Source organism: Heteronotia binoei, chromosome 11, assembly GCF_032191835.1.
Source record: "Heteronotia binoei isolate CCM8104 ecotype False Entrance Well chromosome 11, APGP_CSIRO_Hbin_v1, whole genome shotgun sequence".
In the NCBI taxonomy this organism is placed as follows: Eukaryota; Metazoa; Chordata; class Lepidosauria; order Squamata; family Gekkonidae; genus Heteronotia; species Heteronotia binoei.
The window spans coordinates 79488370-79509284 of record NC_083233.1 but is presented as its reverse complement, the minus strand read 5'-3'; the positions used below and the strand labels follow the sequence as shown (position 1 = coordinate 79509284).

The window sequence follows — 20915 nt, the reverse complement described above, 5'->3', positions numbered from 1 at the left end:
CCGGAGTCGGGGGAAACCTTCGCTGTTGTTGTTCAGTCGCACAGTCGAGCCCGACTCTTTGCGAGCCCCTGGACTGAGTCACGCCAGGCCCTCCTGTCTTCCACCATCCTCCGACCTCTGCTCAAATTCGTGTTTGTTACATCAGTAACGCTGTCCAGCCATCTCCTCTTTTGCCGTCCCCTTCTTCTTTTGCCTTCTGTCTTTCCCAGCATCAGGGGCTTCTCCAGTGAGTGCTCCCTTCTCATTGGGTGACCAAAGTATTTGAGCTTCAGCTTCAGCATCTGACCTTCTAGGGAACTGTCTGGCTTGATTTCCCTGAGGACTGACTGACTGGACCTTCTTGTAGCCCAAGGGACTCTCAAGAGTCTTCTCCAGCACCACAATTCAAAAGCATCTATTCTTCTGCGCACGGCCTTCCTTATGGTCCAACTCTCATACATTACCTTCTTTGCTAGCCTGGCCCAAAACGTTGGGGTGCCTGCCAGTGACATTCCAGCCCCCACCCACCCTCACACCACGAACTTTGGGCACGCCCCCCCCCCCCCCCGGGCAGCTCCTGCTGAATTGGCCTAATCGAACGGGATGATGATGATGATATTGGATTTGTATCCCGCCCTATACTCTGACTTTCAGAGTCTCAGAGCGGTCACAATCTCCTTTACCTTCCCCTCCCCCCATAACAGACACTCTGTGAGGTAGGTGAGGCTGAGAGGGCTCTCCCAGCAGCTGCCCTTTCAAGGACAACCTCTGCCAGAGCTATGGCTGACCCATTCCAGCAGGTGCAAGTGGAGGAGTGGGGAATCAAACCTGGTATTCCCAGATATGAGTCCGCGCACTTCACCATTACACCAAACTGGTGGGGCTGAGAGAGCTCTCCCAGAAGCTGCCCTTTCAAGGACAAACTCTGCCAGAGCTATGGCTGACCCAAGGCCATTCCAGCAGGTGCAAGCGGAGGAGTGGGGAATCAAACCTGGTGTTCCCAGATAAGAGTCCACGCACTTCACCACTACACCAAGCTGGCTCTGAAATGAGACCTGGGGCAGGCTACTTAGCAGATCTGCGACCCTCCAATAATTCTATTTTTTAATTTTAGTTATATCCTGCCTTTCTTCCCTTTGGGGAACCAAAATACCTCACATTGTTCTCCTCTCCTCTTTGTCCTCACAACAACCTGTGAGGAAGGCAAGGTTGCGAGAGTGTGACTGGTGCGAGGTCACCCAGCAAGCTGCTGCGGCACAAGTCAAGAGTTCAAGCCTGGGTCTCCCAGATCCTAGCCTGCCACTCTAACCACATCGCCAGCTCTCTGCTGCATTGTTTGTGTATTTATATTTGACTTCCCATCATGCCTTGCCTTTCTCACCAAGTGCTCGTCGGTTGTACCCATTTTGGGATGTGGCAAACAGTTCCGTAGGCTTGTGTAGGCACAAGTGCTTTGCAGGAAGCCAGGAATACTGGCTTGTTCTCCTGAGAGGGTCTCATTGATGTGGCTCTGATGAGACCCCTTTGTCACACTGGGGCAGGAAATGCTCTTCCAGCAAGCCTTTTGGGCCCATGAATTTGGTGTAGTAGTTAAGTTTGTGGACTCTTATCTGGGAGAACCGGGTTTGATTCCCCCACTCCTCCGCTCGCACCTGCTGGAATGGCCTTGGGTCAGCCAGAGCTCTGGCAGAGGTTGTCCTTGAAAGGGCAGCTGCTGTGAGAGCCCTCTCCAGCCCCTCCCACCTCACAGGCTGTTGTGGGGGCGTGGTAGGGAAAGGAGATTGTGAGCCGCTCTGAGATTCAGAGTGAAGGGTGGGATATAAATCCAATATCATCTTCTTCTGCATCTGAACTTCCCACTATCCCCCCCACTCTCACCCCCATGAGAATCTGGCATGCCCCCAACAGAGCTGGAGGAGTCTGTCTGCCATTGTTTTCAGAGGACCTCCCCAGACCATTGGGGAGGTGGATTCAGTGCATGGCTGAGTATTGTTTCTCCAGGCCTGGGGCAAACTTGAACTCCCAACCCACTTACACACTCTCTCATAAGAGAGACATTTCTGATTTCTTTCTCAAATTACATAAAGATTACATATCATGAAAGCCAGTTTGGCATAGTGGTTAAGTGTGCAGACTCTAATCTGGGAGAACCGGGTTTGATTCCCCGCTTCTCCATATCATGCAACTTGCTGGAGTGACCTTGGGCCAGTCACAAGTTCTTGCAGAGCAGTTCTCTCAAGAGCAGTTCTCAAAAGAGCTCTCTCAGCTCCACCTACCTCTCAGGGTGTCTGTTGTGGGGAGAGGAAGGGAAGCAGACTGTAAGCTGTTCAGAGACTCCAAGTGAAGGGCGATGGATAAATCCAATCTCCTCCTTTTCTTCTTCTTATTTCAGCACCCCCCCACACCTTCTCTGGCACCTGCCAAGTGTTTTTAAAAATTGGGCAGGGCCAGCTGAAAGTCTTTAGATTGCCCACTGGAGATTTGATTGGCTGCGCAGATTTTTAAGAGTGTTCACTTGGCAGCCGCTGCCACCACAGCACAAGGGTCTTCACTGCGTGACTGAAGGTAAGGCGGGGCGACCATTTTGTGGTGGGTTCCACCTCCCACTCTGCAACATCAGAATTCCAGAAATGCCTGCAGGCTCAAAAAGGTTGTAGACCCCCTGATCTATTTATTTAGACCTTGCCTTTTGTCTCAATGGGGAGTTGACATTGTTTTCCTCTGTTTGATCTTCACAGCAACCTTGTGAGGTAGGCACAGTAAGCTTCCCTTGTGCCGTGAGGGATTTGAACCTGGGTCTCCCAGATTCTAGGCCAGCACTCTTAACAGCTACACCATGCTGGTTTGGGTACTAGGCTTCCACCTCAGGCTGGGACGGCTCCCCCAGGACTGCCTGTACCGGTTTCCTTCCCCACCTTGATCAGGCGATCGGCACAGGGGTTGTTGCATCGAAAAGTAAACTCAGGGGCGACGGTTGCCAGTTTGGAAATGATTTACAGGCCATTTCAATGGTCAATAACAACATCCCGGCACCCAGGTGTGTGTAGCAAACAGTTCTCCTCTGAGCAGCATCAACAGAGAGCCAGATGCTTGGTCTGCACCGGACTGAGCAAGTCGCGTTCCTCTCCTCCATTCTTAAAAGTCAGGCACTGCCCTTCAGAAAGAGCGATTGTCTCCAACCAAGATCCTGCCCCGCGCTCTCCCGGAACTCAGCGTCCGCCCCTGCCCGTGGTGAGGTGAGGCTAAACCGAGACGCAACAGGTTTCTGCTGCAACGCGATGCCAACCCATACCCACAACAAAGGTGCCATGGCTCTCACAGCTGGTGGTGTTGACTGTAATCAAAGTTTTCCCTGCTCTCTCGTTCAGAACGCTGGGACCAGCAGAGGATAAGGGGGAGGGAGTCGATAGGCACCCTCTTGAATCATAATTAAAATCAAAGGAGTTTTTGGCTCAGCATTAGGAAAAACCTCCTGACCGGCCGAGCGGTTCCTCAGTGGAACGGGCTTCCTTGGGAGATGGTGGGCTTTCCTTCCTTGGAGGTTTTCAAGCAGAGGCGAGATGGCCATCTGACAGCAAGGCTGATTCTGTGAATATAGGCAGATTGCGAGGAGGGGGGGGGCAGGGAGGATGAGCCAGTGCTCAGCTGTTGGGGGGGGCGTTTCTTATATGCTCGGGGTATATTCTGGAAGTGTTTCCCCCCCCCTTCTTCTGGGCAAGGAGCAGGGGTCACTGGGGAAACCCTTGGGGTCCCTTCCAGCTCTCTGTTTCTCCCTGCACTGAAACAGCAAGATGCTGTATTTTGCACAAGTCGGGACAGGAAACCTCAGAGACCTGTTGTCTCCTCTTTCTTTCCTGAAAGCAGGCAGTGGAACAGCAGTGTTGCCGTTGGTGGTTTTTGTACCACCGTTCGGCTGTCTTCAGGGTTATTTCTTTGCTGCCTGCGAGCAGAGTAAAAGGAGAGACAGAGAGCTATGAAAGGTAAGCGGGAACGGGTTTTGTGGCTGTATTTGCTGTGTGTAAGCCTGAGGAATAATTGTGTTCTGGAACCATTTCAAGGTGCTGGTACTAACCTTTAAAGCCCTATACGGTCGAGGGTCTGTCTATCTACGGAACCGCCTTTCTCCCTATGTTCCCCACAGAGCACTGCGTTCGGGAGCGCAAAATCTGCTGTCTATCGCCGGACCAAGGGAAGCCATACTGAGTTCTACAAGTGCCAGGGCCTTCTCGGTGGCAGTGCCAATGATGTGGAATGCCCTCCCAGAGGCCATACAGGCTCTGCAGGATCTTTCCCAATTCCGTGGGGCCTGCAAAACAGAACTAATCTGTCTGACCTACAATACCTAAACGGGAGAGGAGTGCCACTTTAATATTGGCTGAGCAACACCAGTTATGAACAACTGGGACCATCATAAGGACCCCCGTCAGGAAAAAAGAAATTACGACATCAGTATTAATTAGACTGAAGAAAGTTATGATCCTGCCTATTTTTTAAAAAAAATTAAATGTAGTTTAATGCAGCTAAATAGATTTTAATTGCTTAAGTGTGGTAATCTGCAGCACTGCAGTCCAAGCTCTGCTCACGACCTGAGTTCGATCCCGGTGGAAGCTGGGTTCAGGTAGCCAGCTCAAGGTTGACTCAGCCTTCCATCCTTCCGAGGTCAGTAAAATGAGTACCCAGCTTGCTGGGGGGAAAGTGTAGATGACTGGGGAAGGCAATGGCAAATCACCCCAGAGTCGGAAACAACTGGTGCTTGCGCGGGGGACTACCTTTATCTTTTTTATTGTTATTTTAAATGATTGTTAGCCTCCCTGAGTCCACTTGCGGAGAGGGTGGGATATAAATCCAAAGTAAATAAATAAATAAAATAAAATGCTGTCCTTGTAGGTAAACCATGCCTAGGTAGGTAAACCAGTAGGTAAACTAATAGGCATCTGCCTGTTACCTTGCCCAGCCATCCCAAGGTCACAGACTAAGCACCATAGCAGAGCATAGCTTTGATCCAGGCAGAAATCGTGCTCCTTCTACACCAGAGCAAACCGGCTGGTTTTTTTAAAGCGTATTTCGCATGCCTGATATAAATTTTAAAATGTCCGCCCGCCCGGGGCACCCCATTTTGCATGACACAAGGACAGCCCTACTGGGGTAGACCATCTAGTAAAGCACTCTGTTTCCCTTTGGTATCTGTGTGCCAAGCACATCTGATTGCAATAAAAAAGGCCAACGCCATACTGGGAATTATTAGGAAGGGAATTGAAAACAAACCAGCCAGTATCATAATGCCCCTGTATAAATCGATGGTGCGGTCTCATTTGGAATACTGTGTGCAATTCTGGTCACCGCACCTCAAAAAGGATATTATAGCATTGGAAAAAGTGCAGAAAAGGGCAACTAGAATGATTACAGGTTTGGAACACTTTCCCTATGAAGAAAGGTTAAAACGCTTGGGGCTCTTTAGCTTGGAGAAACATCGACTGCGGGGTGACATGATAGAGGTTTACAAGATTATGGGATGGAGAAGGCAGAGAAAGAAGTACTTTTCTCCCTTTCTCACAATACAAGAACTCGTGGGCATTCAATGAAATTGCTGAGCAGTTGGATTAGAACGGATCAAAGGAGGTACTTCTTCACCCAAAGGGTGATTAACATGTGGAATTCACTGCCACAGGAGGTGGCGGCGGCTACAGGCATAGCTAGCTTCAAGAGGGGGTTAGATAAAAATATGGAGCAGAGGTCCATCAGTGGCTATTAGCCACTGTGTGTGTGTGTGTGTATATATATATAAATTATTGGCCACTGTGTGATACAGAGTGTTGGACTGGATGGGTCGTTGGCCTGATCCAACATGGTAGACCCTCAGGCAACGTTCCCTCTAAGCTGCAGCATCTTGTGAGCAAAACTTCTACTTTGTGAGCTACTGGCATTAAAGTTGTGAGCGAGTGATTTGGCTACTGGATAAATTAGTTTGCTTTGGGGCCATCCTTCCTGGGCTAAGACAAAAATGTGTGTGTTGGAGGTTAAAAAATGGTGCGCTAGCTCACCCTAACTCAGCTTAGAGGGAACGCTGCCCATAAGCAGGGCCAGGAAAACACCAACCAGCCTTCATAAAAGTGGATGCTGAGGGACGTCTCTCTGGGCAGGTGATCTCTGAGCCAGTGTTACGCGAGCAGCTGACCGTGTCCAAGGACTGGTTTAACAGGCAGGCAGGCGCTCAGAAGGCCCTCTAGAATTTCTTCCCGCGTGACTCTGAATTTTTAACTGCTCCTCTGAAATTATTCTGGTAGAAGTCACATGTTTGTGTGCACACTCCTTTTTTTTAACGAGCAACGGTCGGTGCACGAGAACCTGCAGCCGCACTGTGACTTTCCAGCTTTCGTTAACTGCTGTTAGTATCGGTGGGGGTGATGGGGGAACATGTCTCTGTGCTGCCCCCGCACAAGGAAACTGTGCCACTGTACGGCAATTTCACGTTTCTTCTACAGAAGATCGCCTTCTGTCCTTTCTTCTCGTCTCTCTGCTGATGCGAGAGCTCGGGGCTGCCCATGGGTGCTGAATTGACAGCAGTTTCAGACTTAACTTGAGCGTGATTAGCAAACGGGACTTGAGATGAGTCAACAGCCCTTTGCTTCGAGGGCTTTCCGCAAAGGCGAGTCTCCTGAGGGCAGTGCTGAGAGCTGAACAGAAAAACCTGCACATGTCAAGACGAAGATGGTGAGGGGTCTGGAGACCAGGTCCTATGAGGAAAGGTTGAAGGAGCTGGACTTGTTTAGCCTGGAGAGGAGGCGGCTGAGAGGTGATAGGATCACCATCTTCGAGTTCTTGAAGGGCTGTCCTATAGAGGATGAGGGGTCTGGAGACCAGGTCCTATGAGGAAAGGTTGAAGGAGCTGGACATGTTTAGCCTGGAGAGGAGGTGGCTGAGAGGTGATAGGATCACCATCTTCAAGTCCTTGAAGGGCTGTCCTATAGAGGATGAGGGGTCTGGAGACCAAGTCCTATGAGGAAAGGTTGAAGGAGCTGGGCATGTTTAGCCTGGAGAGGAGGTGGCTGAGAGGTGATAGGATCCCCATCTTCAAGTCCTTGAAGGGCTGTCCTATAGAGGATGGGGTGAAATTGATTTCTGTGGCCCCAGAAGGTAGGACCAGAACCAATGGGTTGAAATTAAATCAAAAGAGTTACCGGCTTAACATTAGGAAGAACTTCCTGATGGTTAGAGCGGTTCCTCAGTGGAACAGGCTTCCTCCTCAGGAGGTGGTGGGCTCTCCTTCCTTGGAGGTTTTTAAGCAGAGGCTAGATGGCCATCGGACAGCAATGAAGTTCCTGTGAATTTAGGGGGAGGTGTTTGTGAGTTTCCTGCATTCTCAGGGGGTTGGACTAGATGACCCTGGAGGTCCCTTCCAACTTTGTGATTCTATGAACTGCCTGACCGTTAGAGGGGTTCCTCAGTGGAACAGGCTTCCTCCTCGGGAGGTGGTGGGCTCTCCTTCGTTGGAGGTTTTTCAACAGAGGCTAGATGGCCATCTGACAGCAATGAGGATCCTGTGAATTTAGGGAGAGTTGCATTCTGAGAGCACTGTTGCGTTCTGAGAGCTGGGGCCACCACCAAAGCCCTGGATTCAGATCTTGCACCCCTCATCTTTGCTCTCAAGCTAAACAAAGGCCCAAAATGTTGTTCCCTCCTGATCCACCCTTTTCTTATATAGCAGCATGTTCGTCTGCTGGGTTTCCTGGCACAGAACACCTGCCCAAGAGGGCTCACATTCTGTCCAAACAGAGAATAATCAGCAAGACGGGGATTACTGCTTATTTGGATTGAGCTGTAGGGCTGAGACCAGAGCTTATTTGAGCAGGAATGCAGTCGCGGCTGGCTTGGCATCAAGGGGTGTGGCCTAATATGCATATGAGTTCCTCCTGGGCCTCTTCTACAAAAAGCCACGCGCAAAACAATGGTGACATCAGGGGTGTGGCTTAATTTGCAAATGAGTTCCTGCTGGGCTTTCTCTACAAAAAGCCCTGCGCTAAACAATGGCAACATATGGGGTGTGGCCTTATATGCAAATGAGTTCCTGCTGGGCTTCTAAAAAGTCCCAAGCAAACAATAGTGGCACCAGGGTGTGGCTTAATATGCAAATTAGTTCTTGCTGGGCTTTTGCCACACAAATTCTTATGTGAAACAATGGTGGCGTCAGGGGTGTGGCCTAATATGCAAATGAGCTCCTGCTGGGCTTTTTTTCCCCCCTACAAAAAAAGGGCTCTGGCTGAGACTATGGCACCCCTCTCCCCAGCTAAAAAATGGCACGCAGTATCGCTGAGACTTCTGGGTAAGCCACTGTCCTCTCAGCCTCCTCCTACAGGGTGAAAGATGAGAAGGCTGGCCTCCCTTTTTGGGATTTCAGATAATTAAAATGTGGCATAGAAATCTAGAGATTCCGTCTGCTGCTCCCTCTGGCTGCAGACACAGGAGAAAAGCAGCGTCCGTTCTGCACATTAAGCTGTGCGTTGAGTTTGCTTTTCGCTGTGTGGAGCCGATTCTTCTGTGGCTGACCACGAGGGTTGCGAAGCTGCCCCTTGCTCCGGCCAACCCTCTTCCTGGGTGGACTCTGGAGAGGCACAAATGCATTGCTCAGGTGCTCTCTTTAGAGCGGGGAGGGGGCGGGGAGAGGGTTTGGAAGGGGGGGGAAGCTGAGATTTGGGGGGGGGGGACAAAATTCCATAACGATGATCAAATGTTATGCCAGTACAGAGCGATCGGCAACATAGATACATAGAAGAAATATACCAGAAGACTAAAAAGTAAAGGTAAAGGTAGTCCCCTGTGTAGATAACTGGGGAAGGCAATGGCAAACCACCCCGTAAAAAAGTCTGCTGTGAAAACGTCACCCCAGAGTCTGAAATGACTGGTGCTTGCACAGGGGACTACCTTGACCTTTAGTCCCCTGTGCAAGCACCAGTCGTTTCTGTCGCATCACGACGTTCTCACGGTAGACTTTTCACGGGGTGTTTTACCATTGCCTTCCCCAGTCATCTACACTCCCCCCCCCCCCCGCACCAAGCTGGGGACTCATTTTACCAACCTCGAAAGGATGGAAGGCTTGAGTCAACCTTTTTTTTTTGAATTCCCAAAATGGGTTTTATTTTATACAGTCACTACCATCAAGAGAACCAGTCCAGAATAGTAAAGCTATTCTGTAAATAGTAAAGTTCATTACAGCAAATGATATTCAACCACACAAACCAGAATATCTTGATCTTCTCCACTTATAAGTTTTTAATATTTTCCTTCAGTTGTGTTTTTTTGTTTCTTTTCTATTTACCAACACTTTTTTCTTTTTTTTTCCCACCTTCCTTTTCTTTTACTGTGCCAGTCGTGGATCACACCTAATTCTAATTACCAGATAGTAAATTTTGGAATAACCTGTAATAGTTTGCATAGAGAATATTTAGGCAGTTAAGAATTCGCAGCAATGCATAATTAATAGTTTAATGATAATATGGGTTCAATTAGATTAACTGTGTTTTGATACAGGAATTATTGTCGTAATCTTAAATTTTGTTTCAATCTTGACCTCTCTCCTTGGATAGAAAATGGTCTACATATCTAAATACATCTTTATAACTTAAAATCCTTACTCGATATTTTAGTGTATGCATGCAAGTATTTAGGCTTGTTTACAACCTGATTCCATAAGTTTAATTAATTGTATATGAATATTAATATTGATATTAACTTGTATTTTTTTTTAAATTCAATAAAAAATATAGAGAGAGACAGAATAGTAAAGTTCTGGGACAGCACCCTTTATAGATGAAGAAGAAGAAGAAGATATTGGATTTATATCCCGCCCTCCACTCCAAAGAGTCTCAGAGCGGCTCACAATCTCCTTTACCTTTCTCCCCCACAACAGACACCCTGTGAGGTGGGTGGGGCTGGAGAGGGCTCTCACAGCAGCTGCCCTTTCAAGGACAACCTCTGCCAGAGCTATGGCTGACCCAAGGCCATGCTAGCAGCTGCAAGTGGAGGAGTGGGGAATCAAACCCGGTTCTCCCAGATAAGAGTCCACACCCTTAACCACTACACCAAACTGGCTCTCAGGAGACAGACACCCTGTGAGGTGGGTGGGGCTGGAGAGGGCTCTCACAGCAGCTGCCCTTTCAAGGACAACCTCTGCCAGAGCTATGGCTGACCCAAGGCCATTCCAGCAGCTGCAAGTGGAGGAGTGGGGAATCAAACCCGGTTCTCCCAGATAAGAGTCCACACCCTTAACCACTACACCAAACTGGCTCTCAGGAGACAGACACCCTGTGAGGTGGGTGGGGCTGGAGAGGGCTCTCACAGCAGCTGCCCTTTCAAGGACAACCTCTGTCAGAGCTGTGGCTGACCCAAGGCCATTCCAGCAGCTGCACGTGGAGGAGTGGGGAATCAAACCCGGTTCTCCCAGATAAGAGGCCACACACTTAACCACTACACCAAACTGGCTCTCCTAGGCTTCAAGATGGAAGCTCTTAAAGATAGGCAAGGCGCCTTCTAACAGTAGCATCGAATAGCAGACCTTGTCCAAAAGTCACCCCTAGCTCCACCATTCCATGGTCTGTTCTGCAGCTTCAGTAGCACTGCAGGAGATGTCTACTTGGACCTCTGCCTCATCTTTCTCCTTTTGCGCTTCAGCGTGCGCATACGCTTCTTTTGCCACTTAGGTCTCCTATTGGGGTAGTTCCCCCCCCAGCTCAGTCCCACGAACGGGGAGCAGAGCTGCAGGCAGATGGCCGCGGATGAAGGAGACCGCGCCAGACACCCTCTACTTAAGATGGCGGTGGCATCAACAGCGGAAGCTGAGTCAACCTTGAGCCGTCTGCCTGAACCCAGCTTCCACCGGGATCGAACTCAGGTCGTGAGCAGAGAGTTTAGAAGCCAGCAAATGCATAGTCCGGGTGACATGGCCCCATAATTCCCTCAATTAACTGAACCACACTATTCATGATTTCCCTCTGCATAAGGACTGGCTTGCTTGGTTTTTGTCTTTTCGATTGCTGCTCCAGGGGCTTCCGTGCTGCACAAGGTACCTTCTCAGGCTGGGGTCCCAGCCTTTCGGAGCGCATGGGAACCTCTGGGATTTGAAGGCGGGGCAGCGGCCACTACAAAATGGCTGCCGCAGGAGGTGGAGCCAGGCAGACACACAAGAGGAAGTGGGATGGGGAATCTAAACACACAGATGTATCCCGGAGAAGCCCAAAGAAGGAATAACCGGCAGGATTTTCAGGATATGCGCTTTAGAAGAGAAGAAAACAGAAGAGATTTGGACTGAAAAAACATTCCTTGGAGGTTTTTAAGCAGAGGCTAGACGGCCATCTGACAGCAATCCTGATCCTGTGAATTTAGGGGGGAGGGGTTTGTGAATTTCCAGCTTTGTGCAGGGGGTTGGACTAAAAGACCCTGGGGGTCCCTTCCAACTCTGTGATTCTGTGATTTATACTCCGCCCTTCCCTCGGAGACTCAGTGGCTGACAACCTCCTTTTCTTCAATTTCCCCGCAACAGACACACTGCGAGGCAGGTGGGGCGGAGAGAACTCGGAGAACTGATCTGCCAGAATTGTGGCTGACCCAAGGTCGCCCAGCAGCTGCGTGTGGAGGAGAGGGGAATTAAAGGTAAGAGAATCTGCTGCTTTTAACCGCAACCCCAAATTTTAGCGATTCAAAGCTCTCTCCATCAGATACGAACATTATTGGGCCGAGGGAGCTTTGACTCTTGAGTGCCTCCCCCTCCCCAAACCCTGCTGATCTCAGATGATGCACTTTTGAGTAACGTAGGTCAAAAGCAGGGCTGCCCAAACTGGCCCGGGAGTCACACGTGGCACTTTCACGCACACTGCGTGGCTCTCAAAGCCCCACTGCCCCTTCAGCTGGCTTGGAGAAGGCATTTCTCTCTTTAAATCGTTTCTCCAAGCAGAGCCAGCTGGCAGCTTGAAGAATGCATTTAAAGTTAAAGTTGCTTTCTCTCCACCTCCCTCCCTCCCTGTTTTGTGGCTCTCAAACATCTGACGTCCCTGTCTTGTGGCTCTCAGATATCTGACATTAATTCTATGTGGTGGTGAAGTGTGCGGACTCTTATCTGGGAGAACCCGGTTTGATTCCCCACTCCTCCACTTGCAGCTGCTGGAATGGCCTTGGGTCAGCCATAGCTATCGCAGGAGTTGTCCATGAAAGGGCAGCTGCTGTGAGAGCCCTCTCCAGCCCCACCCACCTCACAGGGTGTCTGTCGTGGGGGAGGAAGGGAAAGGAGATTGTGAGCCGCTCTGAGACTCTTCGGAGTGGAGGGCAGGATATAAATCCAATATCTTCATCTACCTCACAGGGTGTCTGTTGTGGGGGAGGAAGGGAAAGGAGATTGTGAGCCGCTCTGAGACTCTTCGGGGTGGAGGGCGGGATATAAATCCAGTATCATCTTCTTCTTACGTTAGACAGGTTTGGCCACCTCTGGTCTAAAGACTGACACAGTGACCCTCTGGAACGATGCACAGACTGAAGATGAGGTGGGGTGGGGGAATGCTCTGCAGTTCCCTACCCCCCACCAACTCAAAGATGATCCGTGGGTCCTGTTTACAGGATCCTGGATCCTTTCCCAGTGAGTGCTAGGGAAGACCCAAGGGAGAAGACGACTTGCAGATTTATACCCTGCCCTTCTCTCTGCATCAGAGACTCAGAGCGGCTCACAATCTCCTTTACCTTCCTCCCCCACAACAGACACCCTGTGAGGTAGGTGGGGCTGAGAGAGCTCTGACAGAAGCTGCCCTTTCAAAGACAACTCCTGCGATAGCTATGGCTAACTCAAGGCCATTCCAGCAGGTGCAAGTGGAGGAGTGGGGAATCAAACCCGGTTCTCTGAGATAAGAGTCCGTGCACTTCACCACTACACCAAACTGGCTCTCTAATTAGTAGTATTAGCTAGTTATTAGTATGAAGGCAGCCCATCACTGGTTCTGCTTCCACAATGGCCGTTCCTGCTTTCCTGAAACACATCCATGGGCAAGTGCTTGGGGGCACCATGTTGGAGAACCCAGTTCTAGGGGTCGATTGGGGGAAGTGGGCAGTGTTCCCTCGATGCTGAGTTAGCGTGAGCTAGCTCACACATTTTTGTCTTAGCTCAGGAAAGGTGACCCCAGAGCACACTAATTCTATGCAGCAGCTCACACTTGAATGCCGGTCGTTCATCACCATTTTTGCTCACAAGACTCTGCAGCTTAGAGGGAACATTGGAAGTGGGTAGTATTGCCCATGCCACCTAGAGGCGCACCCAGGACAAAAGCAGTTCTTATTCCACCATTTAAGCAGCAGAAGAGCACGAGTTTCTTCCGTTGGTGCCGTTCCCTGGCAACCGCCAGGCGTTCAGCTGGTGCCGTTCTTAGCTGGTGCCGTTTTTGGGGCCTGTTTCTGCAGCTTGTCTCTCCCGAGTGATGCTCGTCTAAGCGAGGGCGATGTCTGCGTATCTGAAGCATTTCACGGTGGTGGGGGACGATCCTGCGCAGTGGAGCAATGACTACAAGAAGTGGGAGGAAAGAAGAGATGGAGGAGGAAAGCGAAGGGAAGTCGACCGAATCGGTCATCAAGATGGACCCGGCTCCACGGCCCCCCACTTTTCGGGAGGTGATGAGGAAGCTGTTCCAGTCGCACAAGTTTCAGGTACAAGGGAGTCTTTGTCAGGTGTCACTGTTGTCTGATGTCAGTTTTGCACAAACTGGGAGGTGGCGGGAATGCCACAGGATTGCATTCTGGTGTTGGTGGACTCAAGTGGTTTGGGACCCGGCCCCAGATTGGGATGCATCCCCCCCAGACAAAGAACAGGTGATTTTCTTCCTGACCCTTCCTTAAAAAAAAGATAGGAGCTTTTCTTAGTTGGGAGGGACCCTGTGAAGTCTGTTAGCCCGAAGGCCCCACCCTCCCCTTCCCACAAAGATGTGCCCCCTGCAAGCTGGCCTCTTCCCTTCCTGCCTGGCCAAACAACTCACTTGGGAGTCCTGCCTCCAAGAGTCGCGTGATGCCTGGTTTGTCCGTGCGGGAGAATGAGCTGGTAGGATGGAGAGCCAGTTTGGTATAGTGGTAAGCGTGTGGACTCTTATCTGGGAGAGACCGGGTTTGATTCCCCACTCCTCTACTTGCAGCTGCTGGCATGGCCTTGGGTCAGCCATAGCTCTCTTATCTGGGAGAACTTGGGTTTGATTCCCCACTCCTCCCACTTACAGCTGCTGGAATGGCCTTGGGTCAGTCATAGCTAACGTACGAGTTGTCCTTGAAAGGGCAGCTGCTGTGAGAGCCCTCTCAGCCCCACCCATCTCACAGGGTTCTGTTGTGGGGAGAGAAGATATAGGAGATTGTGAGCCACTCTGAGACTCAGATTCTGAGAGAAGGAAAGGAAAGGTCCCCTGTGCAAGCACCAGTCGTTTCCGACTCTGGGGTGACATTGCTCTCACAACATTTTCATGGCAGACTTTTCACGGGGTGGTTTGCCATTGCCTTCCCCAGTCATCTACTCTTTCCCCCCAGCTAGCTGGGGACTCATTTGATCGACCTCGGAAGGATGGAAGGCTGAGTCAACCTCAAGCCGGCTTCCTGAAACCCCCAGCTTCCGCCAGGGATCAAATTCGGGTCGTGAGCAGAGCTTAGAACTGCAGTACTGCAGCTTTAACACTCTGCAGGAGGGGTATAAATCTGCAGTCATCATCTTCTCCATTATAGGCTTGGAGAGGGAGAGGACCCTACATTTTGAGTTGGTTTTATACCCCGCATTTTGCTACCTGAAGGAGTTGGGGAGTGGCTTACGTTCACCATCTCTACCTCTCCTCCCAACAGACACCTTTGTGAAGCAGCTGGGGCTGAGAGAGCTCTCGGAGAACTGTGACTGACCCAAGGTCACCCAGCTGGCTGCATGCGGAGGGGGGACTCAAACCTGGTTCTCCAGACCAGTCCATTGCTCTTAATCACTACGCCAAACTAGCTTTCTTTCGGAACCTTCCCCTGCTTTAGAAATCCCACGCAAACAGCAAGCTAGTCAAATGAAAGCAGAGAGGGACAGATTCTTTCCTGCTGTGCTGTTTTTCTGCTTGCAGGAGAGCTCTTGTGCCAAAAAAAGAGAAAGATTGAAAAGCAAAGCTGGGGGCCATCGCTTGCAGTCCATTTGACCACCCTGGCACTCCTGAGATCTCATCCACCTGCATGTGTGAACCCGGCCTTGGTTAGAAGCCAAAGTCCCCTTTGGCCTTGAGTGCCCAGGAATAATTCAGGCACCCGGGACAGTGGCCCTCTTGGGACACGCAGGGGATATCTACACTCTTCCTCCCTGCACCTCTTCCCCAGAGGAGTTGCGTCAGGGGCGAGTGTGGGGTGAATGGACTCCCTGGCTCAGCTCCACGGAGATTTGAGCTGGAAGCAGGAAGAGTCCCTGGCATCTCCAGTTTAGGCTCAGGTAGCAAGTACTGGAGGAAGCCCCGTGGCGCAGAGTGGTAAAGCAGCAGTACTGCAGTCCAAGCTCTCCGCTCACGACCTGAGTTCGATTCCGGTGGAAGCTGGGTTCAGGTAGCCGGCTCAAGGTTGGCTCAGCCTTCCGTCCTTCTGAGGTCGGTCAAATGAGCTTGCTGGGGGGAAAGCGTAGATGACTGGGGAAGGCAATGGCAAACCACCCTGTCAAAAGTCTGCCATGAAAACATTGTGAAAGCAACGTCATCCCAGAGTCGGAAACGACTGGTGTTTGCACGGGGGACTCCCTTGACCTTTTTAGCAAGTACTGGGGAAGATCTATATGTTGCACCCTAGACAGCTGCTGCCAGCCGGAGTAGACAGTACTGACCGCCAAGGACCAGGGTCTGGTTCAGCAGAGGCAGTTTCACAGGTGGTCTCACGGCCACCCCAGGAGCATCTCTAGTGGGCAGGGTTTGTTTGAAACAACATAAATGCCAATAGGCCCCACCAGTACCCTCCCCCGGCCATCTTTTGCAATGTTGACAGACTGAACCTGAGCTTCAGGTTTGCAAATTCGTTTGAGGTGCAGCGAGGGAGAGTATTGATAATCCCGCGCCCCTTCTTACACGCACAGGGAAATGCTTCTCATCACTCTCGGGTCAGCAATTTATACAGGGGCATTAGGATACCGGCTGATTTGTTTTCAATTCCCTTCCTAATAATTCCCAGCATGGCGTTGGCCTTTTTTTCTTTTTGCAATCGCACACTGTTCCTCAGATGAGGAACACCCCCCCCTCCCTCGCACCTTTTTCCCTGACATAAAGTCCAGAAGAGAACCAAGAAGGTAAATAAGAGAATAAGGTAAAGGCACAGAGTGGTAAAGCTGCAGCACTGCAGTCCGAACTCTCTGCTCACGACCGGAGTTCGATCTCGGCAGAAGCTGAGTTCAGGTAGCCGGCTCAAGGTGGACTCCGCCTTCCATCCTTCCGAGGTCTGTAAAAGGAGTCCCCAGCTTGCTGGGGGGAAAGTGGAGATGACTGGGGAAGGCAATGGCAAACCACCCCGTCAAGTCTTCCGTGAAAACGTCGGGATGTGATGTCACCCCAGAGTCGGAAACTGACTGGTGCTTGCACAGGGGACTACCTAGATCTTTTAAAGACTACACTGGCTGCCTGCTAGGTATTGGGCTCAGTTTAAGATACTGGGTGTCGCGTACAAAGCCATTCCTGCCCCCCGACCTGTCTTATATGCAGAGCTGCCTCTCTCCATATGCTCTGCCACAACCCCGATCAGGCCAGCCCGGGGCATCTCCAGGCTATTTGGCCAGGGATCCTAGAGGTTTCGGGCACGGAGCAGAGCTCACCGGGGCTGTATGTGTACGTAGGGGGGAGGTGCTTGTGAATTTCCTGCATTGTGCAGGGGGTCGGAGTAGATGACACGGGAGGCCCCGTCCAACGATGCGATTCTTTGGTTTTAAGAAAATATACGATTGACGTCGACACCCGGATTGTTTTTCCTCAACGCTCTAGATCCTGATTGTCTGTTTAGTGATCCTGGATGCCGTGCTGGTGCTGGCGGAGCTGCTTTTGGACTTGAAAATCATCCATCCGGACAAACACGAGATTGTGCCTGAGGTAAAAGGAGCTGTTGCCGGGATGGTGGTGGGTGGAGCACCCACTTCCATGTCACACAGGGCAGCCCAGCCGAGACTGATCTCATCAGATCACAGAAGCCAAGCAGGGTGAGCCCTGGTCAGTATTTGGAGGCGACGGAGGGGTAGGATTCCAGCAGGAGCTCCTTTGCATATTAGGCCACACCCCTCTGAGGCAGCCAATCCTCCAAGAGCTTACAAGGCTCTTTTTTTGTAAGCTCTTGGAGGATTGGCTACATCAGGGGTGTGTGGCCTGATAGGCAAAAGTGCTCCTGCTAGAATTCCACCCCTGGCGTGGGAGACCACCGAGGAAGTTCAGGGCTACTTGGCAGTGGCAGGCATTGGCAGAACGCCTCGGAACGTCTCTTGCCTCGAAAGCCCTTCAGGCTGCCGTAAGTCAGCTGTGATCTGACGGCACGTTTCACGACCACCACCAGGGAAGACAAGCTTCCAGGGACATGACCGATGCCTCCTGAAATCTCAAGTCAGAGAGGTTGCTGAACGTGGTATAGTGTAGTGGTTAAGCCAGTTTGGTGTAGCGGTTAAGTGTGCGGACTCTTATATGGGAGAACCGGGTTTGATTCCCCACTCCTCCACTTGCACCTGCTGGAATGGCCTTGGGTCAGCCAGAACTCTCTTATCTGGGAGATCTGGGATTGATTCCCCACTCCTCCACCTGCAGCTGCTGGAATAACCTTGAGTCAGCCAGAGCTCTCTTATCTGGGAGAACCGGGTTTGATTCCCCACTCCTCCACTTGCACCTGCTAGCATGGCCTTATTTCAGCCAGAGCTCTCTTATCTGGGAGAACTGGGTTTGATTCCCCACTCCTCCACTTGCAGCTGCTGGAATGGCCTTGGGTCAGCCATAGCTCTGGCAGAGGTTGTCCTTGAAAGGGCAGCTGCTGGGAGTGCCCTCTCAGCCCCACCCACCACACAGGATGTCTGTCTCCTGACAGCCAGTTTGGTGTAGTGGTGAAGTGTGCGGACTCTTGTCTGGAAGAACCGGGTTTGATTCCCCACTCCTCCACTTGCACCTGCTGGAATGGCCTTGGGTCAGCCATAGCTCTGGCAGAGGTTGTCCTTGAAAGGGCAGCTGCTGGGAGAGCCCTCTCAGCCCCACCCACCTCACAGGATGTCTGTCTCCTGACAGCCAGTTTGGTGTAGTGGTGAAGTGCCCGGATTCTGGTCTGGGAGAACCGGGTTTGATTCCCCACTCCTCTACTTGCAGCTGCTGGAAGGGCCTTTGTTCAGCCATAGCTTTTGTAGGAGTTGTCCTTGAAAGGGCAGCTGCTGGGGGAGCCCTCTCAGCCCCACCCACCTCACAGGGTGTCTGTTGTGGGGGAAAGAGATCTAGGAGATGGTGAGCTGCTCTGAGTCTCTGATTCAGAGAGGGTGAGGTATAAACCTGCAGTCTTCTTCTTTCTATGGGGGGTGGAGCTTTGGTGTCATTGCCCTGCACAACCAGAATAAATTATTTGGTCCAGCAAACGTTCGCTTGAGTTGCATGATGTGTATAGCCTGCAGATGCTGGCCTTGGTTTGCCTGGGGACAGAACTTTCCGAACACACTGTGTGTCAGCCCTCAGCCTGATCCCATGTTCTTTCTGTGCCAGCCAAAACCCAGAGAGAACCAAAGAACTGGGGCCCAGCCCGTGATGTCTCTCTGCCTTGTTGCCTCTGCACCCCTGCAGGTCTTCCACTACCTGAGCCTCTCCATTCTGACCCTCTTCCTGGTGGAGGTGAGCTTCAAACTCTTTGCCTACCGCCTGGAGTTCTTCCACCATAAGTTTGAAGTCCTGGACGCCATCGTGGTCATCATTTCGTTCGTCCTCGACATCGTGGTCCTGTTCCTGAAGCACGATTTCGAAGCGTTTGGCCTGCTGATCCTGCTGCGGTTGTGGCGGGTGGCCAGGATCATCAACGGTGAGTCTTGCGGGAGGGGGAGCTTTTTTGGCAGACGGAACTATGTGCCGGATTGCTCAGCCCAAGTGTGCCCACACCCCAAGGAGAAGCACTTCCACATCCAAGAGTGATGTAACCACATTGGTTAGCTTGAAACCCGCACCCAGAATCCCAACGAGTTGTTTCGGAGACAAGTGTCCTCACGGCCTTGGGTTCTCTTGCTAGAGATCCTCAGTTGCCCAGTTCCCTTTCCTCTCTGCCACCCGTATGAAGAACAAGATGATACTGGATTTATACCCTGCCCTAGACTCTTGAATCTCACAAGGCGCTCACAATCTCCTTTACCTTCCTCCCCCACAACAGACACCCTGTGAGGTAGAAGAAGATATTGGATTTATATCCCGCCCTCCACTTCGAAGAGTCTCAGAGCGGCTCACAATCTCCTTTCCCTTCCTCCCCCACACAGACACCCGGTGAGGTAGATGAAGATATTGGATTTATATCCCGCCCCCCAACTCCGAAGAGTCTCAGAGCAGCTCACAATCTCCTTTCCCTTCCTTCCCCACCCCACAAAAGACACCCTGTGAGGTAGATAAAGATATTGGATTTATATCCCGCCCCCCACTCCGAAGAGTCTCAGAGCAGCTCAAAATCTCCTTTCCCTTCCTCCCCCCCCCAACAAACGCCCTGTGAGGTAGATGAAGATATTGGATTTATATCCCGCCCTCCACTCCGAAGAGTCTCAGAGCGGCTCACAATCTCCTGTACCTCCCCCCCCCACAACAGATACCCTGTGAGGTAGATGAAGATATTGGATTTATATCCCGCCCTCCACTCCGAAGAGTCTCAGAGCAGCTCACAATCTCCTTTCCCTTCCTCCCCCACAACAGACACCCTGTGAGGTAGATGAAGATATTGGATTTATATCCCGCCCTCCACTCCGAAGAGTCTCAGAGCAGCTCACAATCTCCTTTCCCTTCCTCCCCCACAACAGATACCCTGTGAGGTAGATGAAGATATTGGATTTATATCCTGCCGTCCACTCCGAAGAGTCTCAGAGCGGCTCACAATCTCCTTTCCCTTCCTCCCCCACAACAGACGCCCTGTGAGGTAGATGAAGATATTGGATTTATATCCCGCCCTCCACTCCGAAGAGTCTCAGAGCGGCTCACAATCTCCTTTACCTCCCCCCCCCCGCCCCCCACAACAGACACCCTGTGAGGTAGATGAAGATATTGGATTTATATCCCGCCCTCCACTCCAAAGAGTCTCAGAGCGGCTCACAATCTCCTTTACCTCCCCCGCCCCCCCACAACAGACACCCTGTGAGGTAGATGAAGATATTGGATTTATATCCCGCCCTCCACTCCGAAGAGTCTCAGAGTTGCTCACAATCTCCTTCCCCTTCCTCCCCAACAACAGACACCCTGTGAGGTAGATGAAGATATTGGATTTATATCCCGCCCTCCACTCCGAAGAGTCTCAGAGCGGCTCACAATCTCCTTCCCCTTCCTCCCCAACAACAGACACCCTGTGAGGTAGATGAAGATATTGGATTTATATCCCGCCCCCCCACTCCGACGAGTCTCAGAGCGGCTCACAATCTCCTTTCCCTTCCTCCCCCACAACAGACACCCTGTGTGGTAGATGAAGATATTGGATTTATATCCCGCCCCCCACTCCGAAGAGTCTCAGAGCGGCTCACAATCTCCTTTCCTTTCCTCCCCCACAACAGACGCCCTGTGAGGCAGATGAAGATATTGGATTTATATCCCGTCCTCCACTCCGAAGAGTCTCAGAGCGGCTCACAATCTCCTTTCCCTTCCTCCCCCACAACAAACACCCTGTGAGGTGGGTGGGGCTGAGAGAGCTCTCCTAGAAGCTGCCCTTTCAAGGCCAACTCCTACAAGAGCTATGACTGCCCCAAGACCATTCCA

General features: G+C 51.3%; 1 protein-coding gene across 1 annotated transcript in view; it reads left to right on the top strand.

The window, feature by feature from the left end:
- The window catches only part of HVCN1 (hydrogen voltage gated channel 1), a 41291-nt gene that overhangs the window by 13700 nt on the left and 6676 nt on the right, over positions 1–20915 (top strand). The window contains 4 exon segments of the mRNA XM_060249666.1: positions 13411–13525; positions 13527–13653; positions 16956–17060; positions 18768–18999. Of these exon segments, the coding sequence (XP_060105649.1) occupies positions 13449–13525; positions 13527–13653; positions 16956–17060; positions 18768–18999 (541 nt within the window). The 5' untranslated portion in view covers positions 13411–13448.